Source organism: Ursus arctos, unplaced genomic scaffold, assembly GCF_023065955.2.
Source record: "Ursus arctos isolate Adak ecotype North America unplaced genomic scaffold, UrsArc2.0 scaffold_18, whole genome shotgun sequence".
In the NCBI taxonomy this organism is placed as follows: Eukaryota; Metazoa; Chordata; class Mammalia; order Carnivora; family Ursidae; genus Ursus; species Ursus arctos.
Genome location: NW_026622852.1, coordinates 24,258,108 through 24,283,684, shown reverse-complemented (window position 1 = coordinate 24,283,684; position 25,577 = coordinate 24,258,108). Strand labels below are relative to the sequence as shown.

General features: G+C 51.6%; 1 protein-coding gene and 1 long non-coding RNA gene across 6 annotated transcripts in view; one reads left to right on the top strand and one right to left on the bottom strand.

Annotated features, from left to right (window-relative positions):
* LOC113260524 (uncharacterized) overlaps positions 1-18,936 on the bottom strand; it is a 44,368-nt gene extending 25,432 nt beyond the window's left edge. For 2 of the 3 annotated variants that reach the window (XR_008959898.1, XR_003317978.4), the window contains exons 1-4: positions 18,871-18,936; positions 11,161-11,538; positions 9,644-9,740; positions 1,788-1,901 (exon numbers count right to left, since the gene is read on the bottom strand). This is a non-coding gene — a long non-coding RNA (uncharacterized LOC113260524). The remainder of the gene's footprint in view (positions 1-1,787; positions 1,902-9,643; positions 9,741-11,160; positions 11,539-18,870) is intronic. The other variant, XR_008959899.1, reaches the window with a different exon arrangement.
* Positions 1,328-18,631, top strand: AQP7 (aquaporin 7). Of its 3 annotated transcripts, none has more exons than XM_057313517.1 (7): positions 1,328-1,525; positions 2,693-2,743; positions 6,989-7,109; positions 14,257-14,380; positions 15,064-15,201; positions 15,412-15,530; positions 15,711-16,657. In XM_057313517.1, exons 2-7 carry the CDS (start codon positions 2,718-2,720, stop codon positions 16,254-16,256), a joined length of 1,074 nt encoding a protein of 357 aa, XP_057169500.1. In that variant the 5' UTR covers positions 1,328-1,525; positions 2,693-2,717; the 3' UTR covers positions 16,257-16,657. The 3 variants fall into 3 exon arrangements, with proteins under 3 accessions (XP_057169500.1, XP_057169501.1, XP_026362156.1); XM_057313518.1 differs by lacking the exon at positions 1,328-1,525 and having other exon boundaries at positions 2,333-2,743; positions 15,711-15,928; positions 16,319-18,631; XM_026506371.4 differs by lacking the exon at positions 1,328-1,525 and having other exon boundaries at positions 2,356-2,743; positions 15,415-15,530; positions 15,711-15,928; positions 16,319-18,631.
* Positions 18,937-25,577: the final 6,641 nt, after the last annotated feature.

The window sequence follows — 25,577 nt, the reverse complement described above, 5'->3', positions numbered from 1 at the left end:
AATCCAAGTCTGCCCAAGCTCTGACCTCATCCAAGACCCAAGCTTCACTTTTGACCCTTACCTCACCCTGACCCTGGCGGTACACACCGGAAAGGAATAAGGCAGGTGTCTCCCATGTGTAGGGGTACATCTCTCCCTTCCTGAAAGAAGCACTCATTATCCTGAGCCCACTTGAGTCTGCAGAGTGGAGTGAGGCGCAGAGGCTCAGCCTTGGGGGGGGGGGCAGCTTTGGAAGAGTTTGCTCCTTAAGGACAGTTTCTGACCAGGAAGCCCTCCGTTTGCAGCCTACCCCTGCCTCTCCCTGCAGAGTGACCTGCAGGGCAACTTGGGTAGGGATGTGGAGATGCACGTTGAGACCTGGCTTGGTCTACTGGCACCCTCTAGAGGACAGTTCTATTACCAGCACTAGTTTTGGGCAACTAAATCCTATATGGTCTCCCCACAAGTGAGGGGCTGCCAGGCTTCAGATGCTCCTGGGACTTACTGCCCACCACCCACCACTCCAACTGGCAGGTCTCCTCATAGTCCGCAGACCAGCAACCACTCTTGTGTCTCAGCACTGAGTCACCTGCTCAAACACCACATTGGCCCATTCTTGGAAATCCAGTAATGCCCTGGCTCCAGAAATCCTCTCAGACGACAGCTGATCCCCTAGCTCACTTCTGACTCCACCTTAGTCACTAAGTTTCTGCACCCTGAGCTGGTGCCCCACACTCTGGTCCAGCTTTGGCTCCTTCACAGAGGTCTCGCTTGCTGTTTCCAAGGGAGGCATTTTCCTGACGATGGGGCATAGGTTTCCCCTTCCCCAGCTCAGATGGGGGCAGAGGAGGCGGCCCAGGCTTCTTCTCTCCCCCCATAGACTAGGGACCCCAGAGGACCAGGCCTGGCTCTCTATCTCCCTTCTCAGACCAGGATTTCCCTACAAACATGGCTTATGTGTCCTCCTTCCCCTGAGACTGGGAGGGGCCCGAGTTTCCCCTTCCTCCTTCAGAATGGGGATTTCCTGAGGACAGCCAGGGTCTCCTCCCCAAACCCTCCACCTGGCTATTGATCTCCAGATCTTCCCATCTCCAGTCCCCATTCTGCACAGCTCTTCCCACAGCCAGGGTCTCCAGAGCCTCCCTCAGGGCTGGGGCCCCGGGAGGCCTTCCTCTGGCTTTGGGCTGGACACCTGGCTTTGAGGACAGGCCCTTCCTCTGGGACCCACTCTGAGCTCTACCTCTGACCTCACAAGGGCTGCCTCAGAACCTGGTCTCCGTGGCACCACTGGCAGGAGAAGGGATGGCTATTTTAGGCAGTGTGTCTGGATTGGCCCAAGTGGCACGAGCCAAACCCCTGCCCCACTGACCTCTCCCCTGGAGGAGCGGAGCAAAGCAGCGTGTGGGGCCACCCCAAGGGGGGCCAAGAGGTGGGCTCTAGACTGGGGACACAGGGACAGTGGAGTCCCAGTTGGGGGTGCAGCCAGAGCCTGGGACAGTCATGGAGGAACAAGACCAAGACCTGCTATAACTGAGAAGCCCCGAAGGTGGGTGCTGAGGAACATAAGGCACGTCAGTAGAGTGAGTTGGGCTCTAGGCAAGGCTGGGACAGGAGGGCTCCCCTGCGGCCCAGGCCTCGGAGTGCTACTTCCTGGGGACCATGTTGGGGGGAAGGGATGACCATGGGACTAGCTGGGGAAGGAATCCCAGCTGGGAGTTTGAAAGCCAGGATGTTTGTTCTGGTTTAGTCCTGAGTTGCTGTGTGACATAGGCATGTCCTACACCCTCTCTGGGCTTTAGTTTCCTTACCTGTAATTTGACTATTGGGAGGAACAGCAGCGCAGCAGAGGCTGGGAGGGTGTGTGGGGCTGGACTGTCAGGAGAGCGCTGGCCAGGGGACAAGGAGAGCACGCAGACCAGACCCTGGACCAAAGCAGAAGGCATGCAGATCAGAGAGATGGGTTGATTGCTGGCTGAGGTGGAATGATTTCTCCCCCGGAGCTCCCTCCTGAGAAGCTGGGGCTGGGGCCTGCAAGGTTCTGCAGTCAGGGCTAGGGATGTGAACTTGTGCTGCAGCTACAGGGAATCTGGCTAGAGAACCAGGGAAACTTACAGGATGGGGAAACTCAAGGGTTACCTCTGTGTGGTCATTTGCGTGGACAATGGGAATACATCGGGGAATTTTCAGGAAAGGTAAGAGGGTGGACTTTGTTCTGAGGTGTAACTATGGACTAAATGAATTCTCAGGACCTCACTCTGTGTGTGTGTGTGTGTGTGTGTGTGTGTGTGTGTGTGTGTGCGCGCGCACGCAGAGAAGGCCCTGGGAAATCAGAATTTCAGTCAGCAGCCAGAGGGCTTGAGGTTAGACTAAAGACAGTAATACCCACATATGTGAGGCTGGAGCCACTGAGGGGAGGTTGTGGGCATCTCCACTGTCCAAAGCTGGGCTGCAACCTGGGGAAGTCAGGAGGACCCATGAAGGGCCTGGTCCAGGGGTCCTGAGGCCAGCAAGGGTAGAGGGGGTGGGACTCCAGGGCCTTTCCCCATTGGCTGAAGCACATCCACACCCCTCCTTGCCAGCTTGGCTGGGTCGAGAGATTGGAACCGGCAGGACCTGTCCCTGTGGCTTCTCCCTGGGGAGGCTGAGGTCTGATGAAAATGTGGGGCCAAGTTCTGTGCCCCCCAGCCCTAATGACCTCTCTTTGGCTCTGCAGCATCTAAAAATCTCAAAGACAGAACATGGATCAATCAGATAGGAAGAGGCGGTAAGTACCCTACCCATTCTCCTCCTCCAGCCTCCGGTCCCCCAACCCCCAGCACACCCCTGTGCCCTTCCTGCCCTACTCTCAGCCTCTCCTTCATGGCAGCTGACCCTCCCCAACCCCCCTCCTTCCCATCCCCCACTGGGTCAGGAGGCCCAGAAGAAGGGCCTCTCCCATCTGGGTCCTGGGGTGATGGGAGACTCAGACCTGGGTGAGGGCCAAGGGGTTGGTGAGTGGGTTCCAGTGGCCTTTATGTAGGTGGTGCTCAACTGAACGGAACTCACTGCCTCTCACCCTCACAGGCTCAGGTCTCTCTGGGGTAAGAACAAAAGCCCAAGCCCTTGCAATGGCTCAGGCCCTGCCTATCTAGTCCCGGTTTCTTCTCTGACCTTCCCCCATGCGATCCCTGCTCTCTCCCACTCCAGTCACACTGACCTCCTTTCCTTTCCCTCAAACATGCTCAGAATCCTTCAGTGATTTTCCCTCTGCCTGAAATGCTCTTCCCTCACCTCCTCATGTCTGTTACCTTCTTAATGAGGCTTACCCCAACTGTTCTACTTATAATCATACCCCACCCCCTTTTCCTTGCTGTATTTTTCCCCATAGGGCACACTACGTTCTTTTTTCTTTCTTTCTTTCTTTCTTTCTTTCTTTCTTTCTTTCTTTCTTTCTTTCTTTCTTTCTTTCTTTCTTTCTTTCTTTCTTTCTTTCTCCCTCCGTCCCTCCCTTTCTCTCTTTCTTTCTTCCTTTCTTTTTTCATTTTCCCCCCTTTGGAGGGGGAGAAGGAGAATCTTAAGCAGGCTCCATGCCCAGTGTGGAGCCCAACATGGGGCTCAATCTCACAACCCTGAGATCATGACCTGAGCTTTAATCAAGAGTCAACCGACTCTTGCTTAACCGACGGAGCCACCCAGGCATCCCCATACTACCTTCTAATAGGAAAATGTACTTGCTTATTACATTTCATTGCTGCCTGCCAGCTCCATGTGAGCAGAGATTTTTATGCACTCCTGGATAGAGAGAATGAATGGCTCCCCTTTTTGCTGGACTCTCTCTGGGGGTTTAGGCACTGTTTCCAAAGACCCACTCGTGTCCCACAGGCAACTCAGTTCCAGTTGAAAACAGCCTCCCCACCCCAAGCCCACTCCTCCTCCTGTGGTCTCAGCTCAGCCCAGGATCTCTTTCTCCATTGCTCAGGCGAGAAGTCAAGACCCTGTCCTTGACACTTCTGTCTCCCCATGCCTCGTATCCAGTCACATCTCCTAAAATATCTAGACTATGCTCCACTCCCACCATTCTTTCCACCACAACTCTCCTCCCTCACAGGACTTTAGGCCACCACCTGCCCACTCTTCAGAAGTCTCTGCAGGCCTCATGCCTCCCCGCGCCCCCCCTCCTCCGCCACCAGATTTTCGCCTCTGATGGCTCCGCCGTTATCCATCAGACCCACTAGATGGAGTGATCCAAGGGTGGAGACTTGGTTTGTACATGGTACCGCTGAGGCCTGGCTGGTTTACAGGTGGTTGGTTGATTAGATCATTAAATGAGTTGGTGAATAGGAGACTCCTTAGTTGGCCAAGTTGCTAGATTAATTAGTTAGTTGAAGGGTTGGTTGGTGAGTTAGCTATTTAGCTCCTTGGTTAGCAGATACTACTTAGATGATTATCAGGTTTGGCATTAGCTTCTTGCCTTGTTAGGCCAGTTTTCTCATCCTACACCCTTTCCTTGAGCTATCTCATCTATGCCTAGGATCCAATGACCACCTATGACCTCCAGATGTGTATCTCTAAACAAGACATGGCCAGCTGCCTCCATATTACTGGCCATCTCCACCTAGGTGTCCAGGAGTCTCTTCAAACTCCGTAGCCAGAAGGACTCCTCATGCTCCTGCCTAAGCCTGCAGCTTCTCTCCTGTGCTCACTTGTCATTCTGCTGCTCTGCCTGAACCTGAGGTCATCACTGACCCTTCCCTCTCCATTTTCCTCCTTAATCAAACACAAGTGTGTCATTTTGACTGTTTCCTAGCCATCTCCATGGCATCTTCCTGGCTCAGGCTGCCATCACCGCTCAGGCTGTCTGTGGCAGAAGCTTCCTGATTGCTTCCCACACCCCACTCCTGCTCCCTCATCTTAGGTTCCATAGAGGAGGCAGTGCCCCTGGTTAAATCCTTCACTGAACACTCCCCCCCACCCCCGCCCAGCCCTTTGGGTTGAATTCAGACTCCCTAACATGGGCCCTGAGGCCTTCTGCCATCTGGCCCTGTGCCCCTCTCTGCCCACCTCGCACTACTTTCTCTCCTCTCTTTGGCTAGCCCATCCTTGGGGGGTTCGTCTACACATCCCGTACTGTCTTAGCGGCAAGCCCCTACCATGCCATTCCAATGCCCTGAACTTTCCCCTGCCTCCCCTGATGCTCATTCATGTGGCCAGCCTTCCATTTTCAACCTGTCTCCTCTCCTGTGGGAGACTCTCCCACCCCTTGCTCAAGGTTGTTTCCTCTCTGCAATCCAGTGATGCCCACCTTTCACCTGTGGCAACACTCCTCACACTTCATAGCGATTACTTCATTGTTTTTCTTCCTGAGAGCAGGGATCATGACAATGTTCTTTACTACAGTGCTTGATCACAGTAGGCATTTGATAAATCTCTGGGTCGGTGGCTGGTTGGTGGTTATTTGTTGCTTACTGTGTCCTGTCTGCTCTGTGGTGAGGAGGAAGGGGCCACGGTTGGAAAGTTCTCTTGGTGTCCTTGGCTTGCTGCTCTGTCCTCCTCTCCGTTACCTCTGTGGTACTTTTCCAGGACCTCTTGGGTACCTGCCTGCCTCAGGCTACTCACAAGGCACTTCTTCAGGGCTGAGAGGCTGGTCATAGGGGCAAGGAGATGGCCCCACCCCCACCCCCATGACGCTGCTTGGGAGTCAGAGCTGGATGGAAGTCAGTTAATTGTCCCAGCAACTCTATATCCCTTTTCCATATGCTCAGCCCTTGCTTTGTTTTCCTGGGGTAAGGACAGAGCAAGGACCAGGTTGGGTGAGATTAAACATAGGATCTCAGCCAGAAAAGTGGAAGGTGTTTTATCCATGCCTCATTTACGTTTCTTACTCCCTCTACTTATTCTGTGCTGCTGTGATGCTGGGGAAATTTCAGGAAGCCTGGGGTGGGGTGGGGGGTGATGTTGCTATCCCAGGCAGGATGAGGAAGTTGAAGGGTCAGTTTCAGGCATTCAGCAGGGGGAGGGTCACCAGTCTGAACAAGCACTAAGGCCACACTTAACAGGGTTCTGCAGCCCTCCTCCTCCTCTTTAGCCTCCAGAGAACTCTCTACTCCACCCCCAACAGATGATGGGACCCGTAACTCATTTTTTTGTCTATCTATCCACCCAACCATGCATTTATTAAACAAATATTTTTCAAACATATACCATGTGCCCAGCCCTGTAGGAGGTTCTGGGGATCTAGTGGAGAGTATGACAGATGAATTCCCCGGTTTTTACTCATTGGACAGTATCTGTTGCACACCTACTCTGTGTTTGGCCCTGTGCTAGGCACTGAGCAGACAACAGAGGAGGAAGATCCAGTCCCTCCTTTCCTTTCAGCTCTCTCTCTCTCATTTGTTCATTTATTCATTCGTTCACACGCAGAAGTCTGTTTGTGTCGACCTGGCTGCGGAGCCCGCTGCGCTTTGCAGATACTTTCCCCTCTGGCAGAAACTGATGCAAGTTTCAGACCTCAGTGTTTATAGAGCCCTGAGCAGACTCTGCCACACCCTGTGTTATTTGCAGAGCGCCTCACTATTAACAGGTCCTACCTGATGCCTGGCCTGTGTTCCCAAAGCTTTGGCTCCTGCACATAGGCAGGCAGACAGACAGATGGACAGCTGAGCTCCACTTTTCTGCCTGCTCTCTCCCATCTGCTTCTCCTCTGAGGCTCACTGGCATCACAGATGGCACTTATCGGCTCCCCCCGTCTTCTCTGCAAAATGACCTCGTTAGTGCGCCCTTCCCACTGGTCCAGTCCCCTCCAGAAAGAAGCAGAGACCTAGCCTGGCCATCTAGCACCAGTCCCTCTCCACATCCCTGTGGCTCTCAGTTGTCTCTGATCCCAGCTGTACCAGCTGCCCGGGGCAAGAGGAGGTGTGTGTGGGTAACCTCTGGGTTACCCATTAACTCAGCCATGAGTTAAAGGGCCGATGGCAGCAAGTACACTCGAGTCTCATTCCTGCCCACGGACGGGCTTGGGCTGCTGCTCCAGGTCCACCCGCGGCTCCAAGATGGTCTCATCGCCCACGGCCATAACAAGGATGCAAGCAATCATGCAGAAGGAGATGGTGCGAGAGTTCCTGGCCGAGTTCATGAGCACATATGTCATGATGGTGAGTGGGTAGGTGGCACAGGGTGGGAGGGCTCTGAGGGAGGGACAGGAACCCAGGACCTCAGGAGGGTGGAGCTCAGTGAAGGCAATCCATGACTCCCTCCCCACCACTGACCCCTGGGTCACATTATCCATTCTCTAGCCGTGGAGCTGGGATCCTGAAGGAGAAGCATAAGAAAGTAAGGAGAGAGCTCTCTCTTTCTCACTGTCTTTTTGGGAAAGAAAGAGATCATGATATGTGGGGGCAGAACAAAACCATGGACTGGGGCACAGGTGTCAGGGGACATGGCTGGAAGTGGGGAGAAGGGAAACTAGAAGTAGGGAGATTAGAGAGAAGTGTCATTGAGCTTCATGCTTTGAGAATCCTGAGGGCCATGAGGAGACAGTGAAGGTTTTCAAGCTGGGGAGTGACGTGTTCAGATTTGGATTTTAGAAGGTGGTTTGGGGTGCAGTGTGAGTCTCAGCCGAACTGGCAGAATTGGTGGGAGGGGAAGCAGTTGGGAGGCTGTTGACCTAGGATAGAGAGAGGGTGGTGACTGGTCCAGGGATGGAGAAGAAAGCACACATTTGAGGCAGTTGTGGAGGAATCAAGACTTTGCAAGCAGCAAAGGAGGGTAAGTGCCGAGGAGGCCATTCTGGAGCCCAGGGCCCACTGCAGGGTGAGAAGTGAGGTCAGTTTGGGTGTGATCTGGTGAGGTGTCATCTGGGGCTTGGATATAGAGGTCTGGAGCTCAAGAGAGGGACTTGACTGGAAGTAAGGAGTTAGAGCTCACCAGAATATGGACAGTGGTTGTAAAACTGTCCAGTGAAGAGTGTATAGGAAGAGAGAAAAAAAATAAGTTGAGGACAGAACCCTAAAGAAGAGCACACAAAGAAGCCTGTGGAGGAGTGGCCAGAAAGGTTGGAGGAGAAGAGGTGGGAGACCTGTTATAGAAGGGAGGATCCACAAGGAGGGAGTGGTCAGCGGTGGGAAGGCAGAAAGTGACTACTGGCCAGGGTCTGTAGGGATTGGCAACATGGAGGTCACTGGGGACCTCGACAAGGGCTCTTTAATTGGCCAATGGGCAGAAAGCAGACTGCAGGTGGAATGTGAGGTTTCTTAGAAACTCCCCCTCTCTCCACCTACAGCAGCCAGCCTCTGCCCTGAAGCTGTAGCCATGCCTGTCTGACTCTCATGGAGGGCCCAAGTCCATGAAAAGAAGGGGCAGCCTCTGGGAAGGGAAGCAAACACGGTCAGGAGCATGTCAGAGGAAGTGGTGGTGAGAGAGTATGAGAGTGCCTGAGTGCATGTGGTTATGTGTGTGGACATGAGGGAGAAGAACTGTGTGTGTGTGCGTGTGTGTGTGTGTGTGTGTGTGTGTGAGTGTGTGTGCATTGAGCCACAGTGTAGGAGACCTAAGTGTAGAAGACACTGAGTGTAGGAGACAATGGACCTAAGAATCCTGATTCTGCCACTGAGTCACCAGCTGGCCCTGGGCAGGTCTCTATGGCTGAGTCTGTCTTCTCAGGTATTTTTTTTAAGACTTTATTTATTTATTTGTTTATTTATTTGAGAGAGAGAGAGCGTGCACACGAGCAGGGGGCAGGGGCAGAGGGGGAGGGAGAGAGAATCTCTCAAGCAAACTCCACCCCTGAGCTCCAGCCTGATGGGGGCTCGACCCCACGACCCTGACATCAGGACCTGCGCTGAAACCAAGAGTCGGCCGCTCAACCGTCTGAGCCACCCAGGCACCCCTGTCTTGTCAGTTATTAAGCGTGCTGTTGAATTGGACCTTCATAGACTGTGGAGCTGTTTGAGTCCTGGCTCTGCTATCTTCTCAATGTGCGACCTTTTACAAGTATCTCGACTGTTTAGAAATGTAGCTTCCTTGTCAGTAAACGTGACACTAACATCGAGCCGGCAGACACCCAGTACACATGCAGGACATACGTACCGGTCTCTTGCCATGACAAGTGATCTCAACTGCCCTCTCCTCCCTGCCTCCTGCCCTCTTCCCTTTCCTCAATACCTGCCTTCCTGTTTTGATGCCTGAGCTCTGAGGACAGCAACTGGACAGCCTTAATCCAGGGCGAAGTCATTCATTTATGACAACATTCCAGCCTCATGAGAGCTGTTAAACCTTGGAACCATGGAGGAAGGAGGGTGCCTCCTCAGAGAGCTCTTAGGAGAAGCTGGCACCACCCACATGCATTGATGCCTTCCTGTGTCCCTGTTTCTCTTCCCTTTATTGAGATGATTATTGAGCGCCTACTGCATGCCAGGCATGATGATGCCAAGCCCCTTACATACAGTTTCTTCTCAAATCCTCACAGCAAAGGGTGGTGCTCCTCCTATGAGAAGATTCTGTTATTATCCCCATTTCACAGATAGGGAAACTGAGCCTCCATGAGACTAAGTTACTTGTCCAAGGTCACATTTTAAGTCAAAATTAAACCTAGTCCAACCTAATACCACAGTCTTGACCCTTAGTGTCTATACTCTCTGTCCCTTAGCTTAGCACAGCAGGATTTACAACACTGTTAATTCTCTCCTACCTGAGGTAAGACCCTTACTTTCAGGCTTTTGGTAGTCTCTGGGCCTCAATTTCCCCATCTGTAGAATAGGAGCAGAAACATTTGCCAGGCAGATTTCCTGTGAGGATGGAAGGGAAATAACACTTATAAAAGAACTCTGAGAGGTTTAAGCTCATATAGGACATTGTGTCGTTATTTTCAGTTGTTGGGCCTGTGCCAAGAAGTGGGGGTGCTTTTTCAGTTATAGGAAGCTCAGTGAGTCATCAGGGCAAAGGTTTTGCCAGAAGAACTAGTGTGACCTTGGGCCCCGTTTACTGCAGCCAGGATGAGGGAAGTGGACTGTTCTACTCTCCAGCCTCCTGGGGTGCTGTGCTCAGGACTGGCCTTGTGACTATGGGGACTCGAATGGGCTGGGCCACATTCACTGACCATGGAGAGGAGGGGCTGGGCCATTAGGGCTCTGGAAAAGCCGCTGTCAAAGGAGGAGTTGCAAACTTACACGCTATGGGGGCCAGAGAGTGAACTGAGTGGTGGGGCTGTGGCTAACCGCGGAGTGCCAGCCTGTGCAAAGGCATCTCTCCACCACCCCAGTGGACTGCTGCCAGGCAGGGCGGAATGCAGCCTTACCCAAGCTTCGGATTTTTTAAGAGGCTGAAACCTCTGGTTGTCAAAACCAAGTTACCCAAACAAAACCTGTGTTCCGGATAGACTGGCCCATGGGCTGCCAGTTGGCAACCTTGACACGGGAGATCATGTGTTTGGTCACTCATTCATTATTTTTAGCAAATGGTTTTGAGCTCCCACTTGGAAATGTGGACCCTCGGCCTTCCGACCCTCCATGCATGCTCCAGCCCCTGCACCTCCTGACCCTCCCCACGCCTGTCAGCCCGTCCTGGCCTCACTGCCCACCCCCATGCCCCATCTGTTCCTGTCTTCTCCTGCCTTATCCTACCCTTGGCTCTAAGCCCGCCTGCCTCTGGGCTCCCCCGCACCTGTCCTGGAGCCCTTGGGGGACCTACATGGCCCTGCTCAGCTGCCTCTCCCCTACCTTATCCAGACTATTCCACTTGTTCTCAGACTTTCCCAAGGCTGCTCTGTACTCTCTCTCTCCCCCCCCTTTTTTAAATCAGCAAATGACTTGATTTCTAGCTTGACAGAGAAAACCATCAGGCAGGCTTCCTGTGTCTGGCTCCTCACCCACCTGTCCCTGCAGCACCAGACTCCACTTACCTGTGCGTCCATGTGTGCCCCCTTTGGCTAGGGCGGGGCCCCTCCTTCATGGAGGACCCTCCACTCCTGTGCCAGTCCCACACTCCAGTCTACTCAGGTACTTCGTTCCATCCTGAGGGAGAGCCTCTCCCTCTCTCAACCTCACCACACTGATGTCTCTCTACTTAAACTGACACAATACAAAACATTCCTCCTTTCCCCCTGTGAGCCCCTTCGATGAGCACTCTCTCTCTCTGTCCCTTCTCAGGCAGGTTCTCAAAGAGATGTCTGCACTGGTACTCTTCAACTCTACTTCACCACCTACTTACCTCTCAATTTCTGGAACTGGTTTCTGTTTCCATGGCCTGATGACGCAGTGCTCACCACATTACTAAGGACTGCTAGATTGTCACATCCAAAGGGTTGCTTTTCAGGCCTTCATGCCCTTGACCTCCTAGGAGGCTGCATGTGACCGTGGGGACCACACCCTCCTGGGAAATTCTGCTTCTCTCTGGTGTCCAGGGCACATTCTCCCTTTGTTCCTCTCCCATTTCAACATATGCTCCAGCCGGGGTTTCTAACACCAACCCACACGGGGCAGCCCGCAGCCATCCGTCCTCTCAGCTTCATCCTCCCTGACGGCTCCAGCTATAGCTCCCATGTCCACAATTCTCCAGGCTTTCTTTTTCGAAAACATTAGAACAGAGCTGTGCAAGGGAAATATAATATGAGCCACATACGTAATTTAAAATTTTCTAGTAGCCACATTAAAGAGGTAAAAAGCAACAAGTGAACTTAATTTGAATAATTATTGCATTTAATCCATATAGCCAAAATATTGCCAGTTCAACATGTAATCAATATAAAATTAATAAGATATCCTACATTCTCTTTCTCCTACTAAGTCTTTGAAATCTGGTATGTATTTCCACTTAGAGCAGGTCTCAATTTGGACTGGCCACATTTCAAGTACTTAATAGCTGCATGTGGCTAGTGGCCATCATATTGCAGGATGAATCTAGACTTCCATTTCCAGCAGCCTCGATACCCATAGGTCCCTGAGAGACAGCGTATCTAAAGCGCATGGAATTTTCAAAGGAGGTGCCATCCGAGTGTGGCTTTAAAGTAGAGTATCGATTTTTCAGAATCTTTGAGCTCGTATTCCAGACAGAGGGAACAGCACACGCAAAACCACAGAAGCATTAGAAAACAAGGCATTCAGGGAGCAGTGTGGTGGTTTGGTGTTGAGGCTGTTTGGCACAGCTGACGGCCTAGATTCCAATCCTGGCTCACTCCATGCAGGCTGTGTCCTTTGGACAAACCGGTCAACTTCTCTAGGACTTGGTTAACAATCTGTCAAATGGGGAGAATAAGAGCGCCTAACACCAAAGTTGGTGTGGTGTAAAGGTTAAAGGAGGTGATAGATATAACTTGCTTACAAGTGCCTGACATACAATAAGTGATCAATAAGTGGTTATTATGGTTTAGTAGTAATACTATTGCTGAACATAGAGAACACTGGAGCAGATATGAAACTGAGAAAGGCAGAAGGGATACAATTATACAGGGTCTTAAATGTGGCCTACTGAGTTTGGACTTTATCCTAGAAATGGAGGGGAGCCAGTAAATGTTTGAACAAGGGGCAGACACAATCACATTTTTCTGTTAGAAAGGTCACTCTGTCTGCAAGGAGGAGTCTGGGTAAGATCTGGATAGAATGCAGGCAGAGCTGACTGGGTGTGGGGGATGAGGGAGAGGAAGTTCTCATTTGTGACATCTAAGTTTCTGGCTTGGCCAACTGCAATGGGGAATATAGGATGAGGATCACATTTTCTGAGAGATGGTGAGCTTTCAACATAGAACCTTTGAAAAGCCCATAGATGCCTTTGAAAAATCCAGACTCCCAGTAGGTATTTGAAGATAGAGATTTAGCTCCTAGATGGAGGTTTTGGGAATTTTAGTGCATCGGGCGTATCTAAAGCCACAGACCTGGTAAGAAGGCCCAGGAAGAGTGAGGGGGGGGTCGCCTGGGTGGCTCAGTCCTTAATCGGCTGCCTTAGGCTCAGGTCATGATCCCAGGGGCCTGGGATCAAGCCCCACATTGGGCTCCATGCTCAGCGGTAAGCCTGCTTCTCCCTTTCCCATCCCCCCTGCTTGTGTTCCCTCTCTCGCTGTGTCTCTCACTGTCAAATAAATAAGTAAAAATCCTAAAAAAAAAAAAAAAAAAAAAAAAAAAGAGTGACTGGGAAGAGATGTGAAAGGGGCTAAGGATAGAGCCCTGGGGTCATCCATATTCATGAGGCAGATGAAGGAAGGAAGAAGAATGTGGGAAGGAACTGTAGAGAGGGAGGCTGTGGAGGTAAGAGGAAACCAGGAGAGACAGAGATGTGGAGGCCAAAGAGGAGGGACTTTCCAGAAGCACAGAGTGGTTAAGAAGGTCAAAGTTAGCAAAGTCAAGTAAGACAATGTCTGAGGGACCATGAGGATATCAGGAGGCTGGAGTCCTTGGGGAGAGCTTTGGTGTCTGTGACATGTGGAAGCAGGAGCCAGATTGAAGAGGGAGAGCTAGGGAAGGGATCGAGGAGCCAGCCAGTGTGTTCCTTCCTAGAGCCTAGCCCCCACAGGGAGGGGGTGTCCAGGGGTCCATGGCAGGAAGGAAGAGACCTGAGTCTGTGGGAGCTGTCAAGGGGAGGGTGGAAGATACAGGCAAGAGGGAAATGACTGCAGAGGGATACAGAGGCCGGGCACGGGAACCAGAGCTGAAGGGGAAGGCAGGTACAGATTTAGGTGGGAGCTGCAGGAGGTTGAATGAGGGCCTAGCTTCAGGCCTCTAATCTCCCTGTGAAGGGGGCCAGTGGGGGGTATCTTCTGAGGTGATCCAGCAGTTACAGATGGGCAAGGGCAAGAAGCTCAGAAATGACACCTGAAGGCGATGGGAATGTTGCTGAAGGCAAGGGGAGTAGAACCCCCTGGGTTTCCAGGGCTGCTGTGTGAGTAGGGAATGGGGTTCTGGCAGAGTCCAGGCCAGAGGTTTGGAGATCCCTTGAAGAACTTTCCTGCAAGTTGGATTGAAGTGTAAGATACTCTGAGGGGTTCAATCCACACCAGCCATGCCCTCCTTGAAGCACTGCCCCCTACCCTGAATGTTAGGTGGGCTTGGGGTCTGGGGGATGTGTCCTTAAGAGCCCCTGACATTGCCACTTCCCTCCAAGCTCCTTGTACAGCCCCAGCCAACTTTTGCTGGTCACATCATAAAGAGAAGTCAGGGAGGAAAACCTGTGCAGGAAGAGGGCATGGCACAGGGTCTTCCAGGGCAATGCATGGTGGCCTGGGACATAGGGGTGAGGAGCCCAATCTGAGCCTGAGCCCTTCTATGAGGTCGGGGCTTCTGTGCAGGTGGTCCCTTCAGAGGCCCTCCCTTGCAGGTGTTTGGCCTCGGCTCCGTGGCCCATATGGTTCTAGGAGGTAAATTTGGGAGCTTCCTCGGTGTCAACTTGGGTTTTGGCTTCGGAGTCACCATGGGAGTGCACATGGCAGGGAACATCTCCGGTGAGTGAGCCCGGGGCCCCATCAGATCAGCAAGGCCAGGTGTCCCCTGCAGGCTCTTCCTGCCTACCTCCAGCCAGCCCTTCCTCCAGTCCATCTGAACCCAGTCCTCACTGGCCCCGGGGGAGGGAGAACACCCTGAACGCCTTTCTCCTGACCCTCTCTGCTCGGAATCTTCATAAGCTCTCCTGGGCCCCCCATTTTTACTAGCTGGATCAACTTAGGCAGGTTATTTAACTTCTCTGTCTCTCACTTTCCTTAATGGTGAAATGGAGATGGTGGTCCTTGCCTCATAGGGTTCTTGTGAGGATTAAATGAATCCACTCCATAAATACTAGCTGTTATTATTATTGTTATTGTTGCTCTTTTATTATTTTAAAAAATATTTTAAAGATTATTTTTAAAGATTTTATTTTATTATTATTTTTAAAGATTTTATTTATCTATTTGTCAGAGAGAGAGAGAGAGCGAGCATGCGCAGGGGGAAGGGCAGAGGGAGAGGGAGAAGCAGACTCACCGCTGAGCAGGGAGCCCGATGCAGGGCTTCGTCCCAGGACCCCTGGGATCATGACCTGAGCCAAAGGCAGATGCTTAACCGACTGAGCCACCCACCCCACTCTCATATTGTTTGTTATTATTGTTTGTCTCTGATCTCACACCTCTGACATTTCTACCCCTCCCCACAGGGGCCCACATGAATGCGGCCTTGACCTTCACCAACTGTGCACTAGGCCGCATGTCCTGGAAGAAGTTTCCTGTGTATGTCCTGGGTCAGTTTCTGGGTTCCTTCCTGGCTGCTGCCACCATCTACTGCCTCTTCTATTGTGAGTGTCCTGCCCTGGGTTGTCCATCTCTGGCCTCAGCCTCATCCTCTGAAAAATGGGCAGATCCAACCCCAGTATCCTGGTTTGTGAAAACATCTGGGAGAGAAAGCCTTGGAGGAGCTCCCCACTCCTGGAACCTACAGCCTTAATCCTGGGACTCCAGTGGGGTTTAGCTGGTGGCAGGTTCACACTCAGTCTGTATCTCCACAGCAGCCATTATTGAATTTTCGGGCGGACATCTGACAGTGACTGGTCCCCTAGCCACCGCTAGCATTTTTGCCACCTACCTACCTGACCACTCAACGTTGTGGAGGGGCTTCCTGGATGAGGTCAGTGGTCCAGTGTGGGTTCCCTTCCTCCAACCCTCCCCACCTAGCAGGCAGCCCTCACAGTCGAAAGGACAAGAACTCTGGATGGGGTCTGTGCTGGGGAGTTGGGGCTGGGGGCATGCTGAAGCTCTGTGGTTTGGCTAGGGGCCCCAGGGGGCTGCCATTGTGTCTGCTCCCCAGGTGCTAGTGACAGGGATGCTCCAGCTATGTCTCTTCGCCATCACGGACAAGGAGAACAACCCAGCACTGCAAGGGACGCAGGCCCTGGTGATTGGCATCCTCATTATTGTCATTGGAGTGTCCCTGGGCATGAACACAGGATATGCCATGAACCCATCCCGGGACCTGCCTCCCCGCTTCTTCACTTACATTGCTGGCTGGGGTGTACAGGTCTTCAGGTACTGCCCTGCCCTGCCCAGCCCATTCCTGCAAGCTTTCTGTGGGTGCCCTGCATGCAGAGGGGTGGGGAGTGATATGAGGAGCAGCACAGGAGAGTTCTGCCCAGCTCCCAGGTGGCCTGGGAAGACAGGTATGGGTCCCTTCCTTCCTTTGCCCCAGATCAGCACCGATGCGGATTCTGCTCTTGGACCAAATGTTAATCCTGCCCCAGACCAGCCCTGTCCCTTAATCAGGCTGAAGCTGACTAGGGCTGGCTCAGGGGCAACTCTTAGGCTAGACTGGGGGTCATTCCTCTACTTTCAGGCCCTACTCTCTGTCTCAGCCTGAGTGGATGTGGGTACTGTGCTGGGCATCAGCCCCCTCAGCAGGCCTCTGCCTCTTGCCTGCAGGGCCCGGGACTGGTGGTGGGTGCCAGTGGTGGCGCCGTTCCTAGGTGCCTACTTAGGTGGCATCATCTACTTGGTCTTCATTGGCTCCACCATCGCACGGAGGCCCCAGATACTGGAGGACTCCATGATGTATGAAGACCGCAGAATACCTGTGTTGTCCAAGACCATGCCAAACCCACCCGTGACCTCTTCCATCACCCCTGTCTCTGTGTCTCCCATCAACAGACCTTCAGTCAGAACTGTCCCACCCTTAAGTGACCCCATCCACCTAGAGCACTTCTAAGAAAGATTATTTGTGACCCTATCCCCCCACTCCAATAAAGAAAACCTTGTCCAACACAGTGGCACCCCCACTTCCTGGGTGCCTCCTGTGGTTGGGCTTCCCTCCTGGATTCTTCCAGGGTTATGCAGAAGCCCAAGGCTGGAGCACAGATCTGAGAGGTCTCTAAATCCTTCCAGCCTTGGGAACTGGGGTGCCCCCGGTGGGAATGGGGGAAGAACCGAACTATGGCCTCAGTAGGAAAAGGAGATTAAAGGATGCCAGACACAGAATGGTGGACTTTCAGGCATAGGGTAGGGAAGGGATGGTTTTGGGGAAAGGACAACAGCTAGCTGGGTGTAAGCTCTGGGGATACCTTGAGCTACCCTGGGATGGGACTCTAGACTCTCCCTCAGTTCTGGCTGGTCCTTGGACCAGACAAAGCAAGGCCCAAGCATGTAGATCAGAGTTTCTCAAGCTTTTTTTTTTTTTCATTATTGCTCCCCTCAGAAGCCCTTTAGACATTTTCTTTCTTAATCACATGATATTTTAGTACCACAGATGTACTATATATCTGTTTAAGTATTGTGTATATATATCTTTTCTTTATACAAAATAGAGTAAGATTTTTTCATCTTCCCCTTCCAAGAATCAATGTTCTTGCCCTTGGAGGCAAAATCACCCCCACTGTGAAAACGCCTAATGTAGACTGAAAGTAGGTAAAGGGTTGGATTCCTTTCTTATACTGGTGCCAGAACTCTCCCACACTAAGGAATTTCGGAGTCAGAAGGAAGATGCAGAGAAGGAAGTTCTTCCAAAAGGTACAGAGACAGGAAATGGCTTCATGGGATTCAGGGGGATAGGCACAGAGGTTGGGTGGAGGTGGGGCAGCCAGCATCCCCACCCACTCTGGGATCAAGCAGGAATTACCCTGCTTTCTGGGACTCAGAGGCAGCATCACCCATGGTTCCTGTCATTGTTTGTGTATTCAGCCTTTCAACAATTATTGAGAACCTCTTGTGTGCAGGCCCTGCCTGGGCACTGAAGCTGTTGAAGTGGATGAGGCTGGGTCTCTGCCTTCGAGGAGCCCAGTCTAATGAGGATGGGTAATCATGGGGAAGGAGCTAAGTGTCAGAGAGGGGCTGTGGGGCTCAGAGAGGGCTCACTGCCCAGCCACGGGGCGGAGGCCAGGGATGGCTTCCCAGAGGAGGAGGAAGAGCAGAGTGGAAGACAAAGGTTGTCCTTTCTGGGATTGGTTGCTGCACTTTGCAGTTTGAGGAGATGGTGATGAGGAGGTGGGCTTTCTTCTGGAGGTGGGGACATGGTGAGATGAGATTTAGCAAGCCTGCCTGAGCTGCAGTGTGCAAGTTGCTGGGAAGGGGGGAGATTGGAACCTGCAAGGGAGTATGGTGAGAGGCAATCATCCAAGAGGAGCAGCAGATGGGAGAAAGGGGATTCACTAGATATGGAGGAGGTAAAGCCCACAGGACTTGGGCTTGAATTGGGAGGAGTAGGTAGGATGCAGCAGGGGTCAGGCTGACTTCAGTTTTTGGCTTGGGCCTGGGGCACTGGAGATGTGCCCCCTGAGAGTGTACATGGAGACAAACTGGTTTGGAGAGGAAGATAAATTATATCGTGGGCATGTTGAGTTTGAGTTGCCTATGGGACTTGGGGGCAAGAGGTGTGTATCTTTTTTTTTTTTTTTTTAAGATAGAGACAGCCAGCGAGAGAGGGAACACAAGCAGGGGGAGTGGGAGAGGAAGAAGCAGGCTCATAGCAGAGGAGCCTGATGTGGGGCTCGATCCCAGAATGCCGGGAACACGCCCTGAGCTGAAGGCAGACGCTTAACCACTGTGCCACCCAGGCGCCCCAAGAGGTGTGTATCTTGAGCAAGTTATTCAACCTCTCTGGGCTTCCGTTTTCTCATTTGTAAAATGGGTCTAATATTACCTATCATTTGTTTCACTGTGAATATTCAATGAAATAAAACATGTACAATGCTGAGAATAGTGCTTGGCACAGAGTAAGTGCACAATAAACAACTATGCTTTTTATATGGTCTGGAGATCAGAAGAGAGTTGAAGACAGAGATTGGGGAAGTCATGCTTGTGTGGACATCATGGGGGCCGTGGGATAGTGAAAGGAGGGTCAGTGACCAGTGTCCTGCAAGCACAGCTGGGAGCATGGTTGGGAGGTGTGGAGTGGGCACCTGACCCAGGAGGGGTGCAAGGTGGGTGATCACGGGGCCCTGGAAACAAAGACAATGTCCATCAGTAGGGGAGCAGATACTTACCTTGCCGTACAGTCACATACACCAGGACATGATACACCAGCGGAAACTAGGCACAACAGCTTCCTGTAACAACATGGAAAAAGTGTGGAGGCATAAACACCAATGCAGTAGACTGGATACAGTAGGACACCAGTACTATCATTGAAAAACAAGCAAAAGAGAATTTATTCTTTGGGTATACATATGTGATAACACTACTTAATTTTTTTAAAGATTTTATTTATTTATTTTTGTGAGGGCAAGTGAGCATGAGCGAGGGGAGAGGCAGAGGGAGAAGCAGGCTCCCCTCTGAGCAAGGATCCCGATGCAGGACTCAATCCCAGGACCCTGGGATCATGACCTGAGCCAAGGCAGACGCCCAACCCACCGAGCCACCCAGGCATCCCTGGACAAAACTGCTTAAAAAAAAGAAGGGATGTGGGTGCCTGGCTGGCTCAGTTGGTGGAGTGCGTGATTCTTAATCTTGGAGGTGTGAGTTTAAGCCCCACATTGGGTGTAGAGATTACTTAAATAAAATCTTAAAAAAATAAAAATAAAAATAAAATCTTAAAAAAAAAAAAAAAAAGAAGGGATGGTTCCTCCAGGGAGACGGAAATGGGAGATGAGAGAGGGGAAGAACATGGAGCAGTGTAAACTATTAGTTTTCTAGTTCTGGGTTGGAGGTCAGTTTACGGGTTTGTTAAAAGATTGTGCTTTATAACATATAACTGATATATATTCATTTATAGGTATCCTCTATTTTAAAAGATGATGAAGAAATAGCCACAGCATGAGTACAGGTGATGGGAAGTGAAAGATATGGAATGGGCTAATGACGGGGGTCCAGGGACGAAGGGGAGAGGCTTGAGTATGTCTGACATCTCACAGTGGGAGGAGCTGAGCCAGAGAACCAGGCCTGGGAGTGATGAGGGAAGGGTCCACAGCTGGAAGTCCCAGCCAGCTGCCTCCCTCTGTGACCCTGGACAAGCCTCTTCCTCTCTCTCAGCCTCAGTGGCCTGGTGAACACAAGGAGGGTGGCCTTTCCCATTCCTGACATTCCAGAGCAGAGTGACGCTAGGGCCTCAGTTACAGGTGGGAGAGGTGTATATGGGCCCCAGGGTTCTGGCTCCTCCTCTCCTAACCCCCTTGTTGACCTCTTTAGCTTTCTGTCCCCCTCATGTCCATGGGAGGTGGACTTGGAGGGAGGGCAGTGGGTCCATCCAGAACCTGCCTGCTGGCTACTGCTCTGCCACAGACACGCTCTAGGCCCATTGCCCATAACACCCTGTAGATTCTGATCCCAATGTCAGGCTCAGATGAGCCCTGACCATGGTCACAGAGTGTTTCTGTGTACAGACCCCTTTCATTCTCTTGGCAGAAGTTGGTTGAAATTCTACAACATGCCAGACAACATTTTGGTGCAGGGAATATAGGCACAAAAAAGAAGTTGAAGTTCTTGTTCTCATAGAACTGACATTCTGTGCAAAACACACAGTGCGTTAGTTATACATACTAAGGAGGAAAAGCAGGAAAGAGGGATAGGAAGTATGTGGGGCTGTAAAGACCAAAGACCTCACTGAGAAGGTGACTTTGCATAAAGACCTGAATGGTGAGGGAGTGAGCCACGTGAACATCTGGGAGAGGAGCAAGCCAGGCTGTGGGAACAGCCGCTTAACGGCCCTCAGGTGGGAGTGTGCAGGGGCCACTGTTGGAATGGACAAAGGGAGGGAAGAGTGGAAGAAGAGGTCAGGCAAGTAAGTTAAGGTGAACTGAGACCAGGCCCAGGGGAGAGGCAAGGCCAAGGCCTGAGGCAGAGGTAAGGGAGGTCTCTGGAAGAGAGAAGGCAGGTCTCACTGCAGGCAGGCAGTTGGCAGGAGGGAAGGAAGGAAAGAAGTTGGATGGGGTGGGGTGGGCGTCACAGCGCCTTGTGGGTCCCTGGCTTCTAGCTCTGCTGTCTGTCTGTCTGTCACACACACAAGCACGTGCATGCACAGTCTCTCCTGTAACCACACCCTGGCTGGATCCAGGAGACACATCTGTTTAGCTCTGGGAGCCAGGCTGGGATATGAGTCATGGAATTCCTGTCTCTGCTTTCATTCTTCCAGGCCCTGGCCCAACACAGACTGGCTGTGTGACCTGGACAGAACCCCTCCCCTCTCTGGGTCTCAGTTTCCCTGCCTGTGCATTGAGGCTTGGATTTGTTGGTGTCTGAGGGGAGCCCCTCAGCTCTGACTTCTTCCAGTACTTTGCAGTTTCATGTCATGACCTCACTTCCCTTCCCCCAACCCCAACTAAGGCTGTGGTTGAAACGGGGACAGGATAGGGGAGGAAAAACTCCCAGCCCCAGGCCAGGCCACTCCAGGGCTTTGCAGATAAAGGTCTGGTCCTCAGCCTGGTAGTCCTGGCTTAGGGAGAGCCCCTCACTCCCTGTCCTTGCCTGCTCTCCCACTCCCACTCAGGGCCTCCAAGGGACAGGCACCCACAGGCAGCACTTTGGTCTGGCTAGTCTGTCTCCTCCCTCAGATGGGGTCCTACAGCCCAGGGAGATGGGAGCAGCCATCTTGGGCCAGGCTGGGGTGTTGATGCCCTCAGCGGGAGGAGGCTGTAAGCCCTCACAGCTGTGCAGCCTAATAGTGACTATGCATCTACCTCTGTGCTGACCCTGAAGTGGAAAAGAGGTATGACCCCGCTCTCCTGGGTGCCGCAGGGCCCTACTGTGGCCCTTGAGACTACAAAGAGGGCAGCCAGGCTAGATGCAAATGCTGGCTCTACCACTCACTAGCCGGATGACTTTAGATAAGACAGGATAATAATAGCTCCCACCTCACAAGGCTGCTGGGAAGAGAAAATGTGCTCTGTCTGGCATGTGGGCAGTGTGTTTGCTGTTACCACTCTACACCCTCCTGTGGTCCTCACATCATCATGCCCATCTTACATCCAAGGAAGCTGAGGCCTGGGGAGATTGGCTTGGTAAGGGGTAGACAGTAGGGATTCCAGTCCTTACCAATATGGCCTTGGCTAGTTTTTTTGTTTGTTTGTTTGATCTCTAAATTGTGAAATACATCCCATAAACTTGCATATGTAACATACAGGTACAGTTAAAATAATGAAACACCAGAGAAACAAAGACCCCTAATGAACAAATAACCCCAAACACTCAAGTGCCCTCCACTGAGCTTTGGCATGTTTTTGAACCTCTCTGGGCCTTAGTTTCCTCATCTGTAAAATGCGGATGATGAGGCTCAGAGGAGTGAGGCGCTTCAGGTTTCAGGTTTGCCATTGGCATTTTGCTGTGATGAAGCAAGGTGAGGAAGAGTTTGCCAGAGGTCATGGTCTCCCCCATGTCTGTGCTCAGGAGTCAAGACGGTAGGTGGGTGCTGGAGGGTGTGTCCAGGGGCTTCTGGAGGGGATGCTCATGCTATGGGACCAGTGGGGGGTCTTGATGAGGGCGGCTGGAGGTTCATAGGCTGGGTCGGGGCAGAGAGAGAAGACACACAGCTCAGAGCCAGGTACACCCAGGCACACAGAGGAGGCCATAAATCTAGGACTGAGACTTTGAGTCCTCCAGGAACCCAACCAAATTCCCATTGGCTGATAAGGATTCCTCAGATGGGGGTCACAGCCCAGCCAGGGCCAGCAAGAGTGTGTTCCTGTCCTCCCCATTGCCCCAGAACCCCCACCTCTATTCTGGCCTCTGGCCCCAGGTCAAGGACATTAGGGAGAAGATGAACTCCTAACGGAGACTCAGTGCGGGGGTAGGGGAGACTGGAAGATAGTGGATATACCAGGAGACAGTTTGGAGGTTGGAGATGCTGAACTGGACGTGCTTGTGGGGCATCCAGGGATAGACACAGGCTGGGCTAGAGATAGAGCTTTTAAGCCCAGAGTGGCATGTGAAGGCTTGCAGATGGATGAGGTGGCCCAGGGAGACACGATGGAGTCCTAGGGAGCACCCGTGTTTAAGAGATGGCTAAAGGGGAGGAGGCAGCCAAGCCCCATGATCTCTCCTGGCCCCAGGAACCCAAATACACTGGTGCCTTAACTGACTTGTACCATGGGGCCAGTCCCTTCTCTCAAAGGTTCTGATGGGTCAGGGCAAGCAAGAGAAGCCCAGACTCTCCTAGGCAACAAGGAGGACAACTCCAGAGACCCCCACCACACAGGACTTCCCTGTAGCACTGAGTCCAACTTCAACCCCCAGCTCCGGCTCTGGAAATGTCTGACTCCTGCCCTGTCCTCAGCTCCCCACCCTCTAGATGATGGAGTATCCAGGGCACAGTCCTTGGACCTCTTCTCTTTCACCCTCCTTCCCAACGTGACCTTACCAGCCTGTAAATACCATTACATGCCAAAAGCTCCCCAAATTAGATCTCCTGTCCAATCCTGTTTCCAGACTTTAGACTCCCATGTACAACCGCCCACTGGACAGATTTTCATCCCTCAAGCCTGCTCCTCCCACACTCTTTCCCACCTCAGTAAATGGCAAATGCAATTTTCCCATCGCTCAGGCCAAAATCTTTGAAGTCGTCCCTGACTCCATTCTCTCTCACACCCCACCCACATCCCAGCTGTTAGCAAACCCTATAGGTATTACCTGCAAAATTATCTAGAAACCAACCATTTCTCATCACCCCACCACCATCACCAGAGTTTGAGCCACTCTCACCTCTCTTGGATTACAGAAGTGGTCTTCTGATCATCTTCCAGCCTTTTTGCTCTGACTTGCCCCTATAGTCTAGTCTCAATACATCAGCTGGAGTGTTCCTTTAAAAAAATAAGCCAAATCATAACCTTCACTCCTCTGCCCTAAGTCTTCCAATGGCCTCCAAGCCCCTGCTGTTCTCTCCCTATTTATTCCCCTGTAGCTGGATGGCTTTGCTGTTCCTTCGAAGGTACATGGCATGTTTTCACCGTTGAGACTTTGCAATGGCTGTTCCCTCTGCCTGGGATATTCTTGCTTCAGATATCTGCGTGACTTATGTTTTTTCCCCATGTGCTTACACTGTTTATGTCAACAAACAAAACAGTATTTTAAAGAAAACAAAATGGAGAGGTGATAATTTTTAAAGATCCTGGTTATAAACTCTACTAAAAAGTTCTAAGTAAGAGCTTTTTTGAGGCAAAGTGGAAGCACTACCCCACTCCTTCCCAGGCTCCTGTTTTGGGGATACATACTTCCCCCTAGTGGCCATTCTAGGAAAAGTCGCATCTTCTGGGGGTTGCTGGTGTTCTCTACATTAGGACACAGTATAAACTTCCATCCCACCTATCCTGACCTGCCAGACAATGCAGTCCCAGCAACTCCAAGATAAACTGTGTGAGCTGTCCCTGTTGTCTGTGTGTAGTGGAGGACATAGGTTTTGGAGTCTGGCCTTACAGGAATTTCAGATCCCCAATTACTCAGAATGGTCTTGGGCAAGTGACCTAACCTTTAGTTTCCCATTGGTAAAATGGAGATAGTAATATATACTTCAGGGGTACCTGGGTGACGCCATTGGTTGAGCATATAACTTTCGGTTTCGGCTTAGATCGTGATCTCAATGCCGCTGGATCAAGCTCTGTGTTGGGCTCCGCACTCAGTGGGAAGTCTGCTTGAGAGTCTCTCTCTCCCCCTCCCCACACTTGCACGCGTACTTTCTCTCTAAAATAAATAAATGGATCTTTAATATATATATTAAATATATATATATATATATTAATATATATATATATATATATATATATATATATATATATATATATATATGGACGCCTTGGTGGCTCAGTTGGTTAAGCGTCTGCCTTCGGCTTAGGTCATGATCACAGGGTCCTGGGATCGAGTCCCACACTGGCCTCCTTGCTCGGCGAGGAGCCTGCTTTTCCCTCTGCCTGTCGCTCTCCCTGCTTGTGTTCTCTCTGACAAATAAAATATTTTAAAAAATTAAAAAAATACATACTTCAAGGGTCTTTGAGGAATAGATGAGCACAGTGCTTGGTGCATAGTAAGTGCTCAAAAGCTGTTACCTACTATCAGAAGAGATTCTTGGCAAATTTTGGGTGCATGAGTATTTTGGACTCCCTCACCCTTGCATCAAGCCTGGGGTGACCGAAAGCGGGGAGGTGACTGAAAGCCCCAGCCCTTGCCAGAGCAGCTTCACAACTGCTCTGTTCCTTTCCCCAAGTGAGCTATCCTCTGAGATGGTCCTGGGATGGGCTGGAGGCTTGACTGTGCTAAGATGCCACATGACACTGGGAGACTCTCCCAGCCTCTCAGATCCTGTCTACCCACTGCACTTCCAATGGCTTGGGACAGCACACGGGCAGGAACTATTACTGACCTGACAGATGGGGAAACCAATGCCCAGACACTGGAAGCAAACTGCCCAGGGGTCACAGAATGAGTTGAGGCAGCCAATCAGGCATCCTAGTTTAGCTGGGTTATATGCAGCCGGGCCTCCCAGGAGGCTATGACTTATGAAGACTGACCACAATAAAGCCTGGGGCTGAGGGTAGCCTGGGCTGCTGGGAAGGACTCCAAGGAACTTCTGTTTGGGGAAGACAGTTGCCCTTTCCTTCACGACTCAGACACCTCCTGACCTGAAGGCAGTTCTAGGCTGGGAAACCCAAGGCCTGGATTCCAGTCTCAGCCTGGCTCACGCTGAGAGTGACCCCATGGAGCCTTGTCCCTTCTGGGCTAGGCCTTTGTAGACTGAAGGGTTGGGCTAGCTTAGAGCTCTCTGGGGATTTGC

Excerpts from the sequence above, each read along its gene's own strand:
- AQP7 (XM_057313517.1), top strand. The coding sequence starts at position 2,718 with ATGGATCAATCAGATAGGAAGAGGCG. Across the intron at positions 7,110-14,256 it reads TGAGCACATATGTCATGATG|GTGTTTGGCCTCGGCTCCGT; the intron begins GTGAGTGGGTAG and ends CCTCCCTTGCAG. Across the intron at positions 14,381-15,063 it reads CATGGCAGGGAACATCTCCG|GGGCCCACATGAATGCGGCC; the intron begins GTGAGTGAGCCC and ends CCCTCCCCACAG.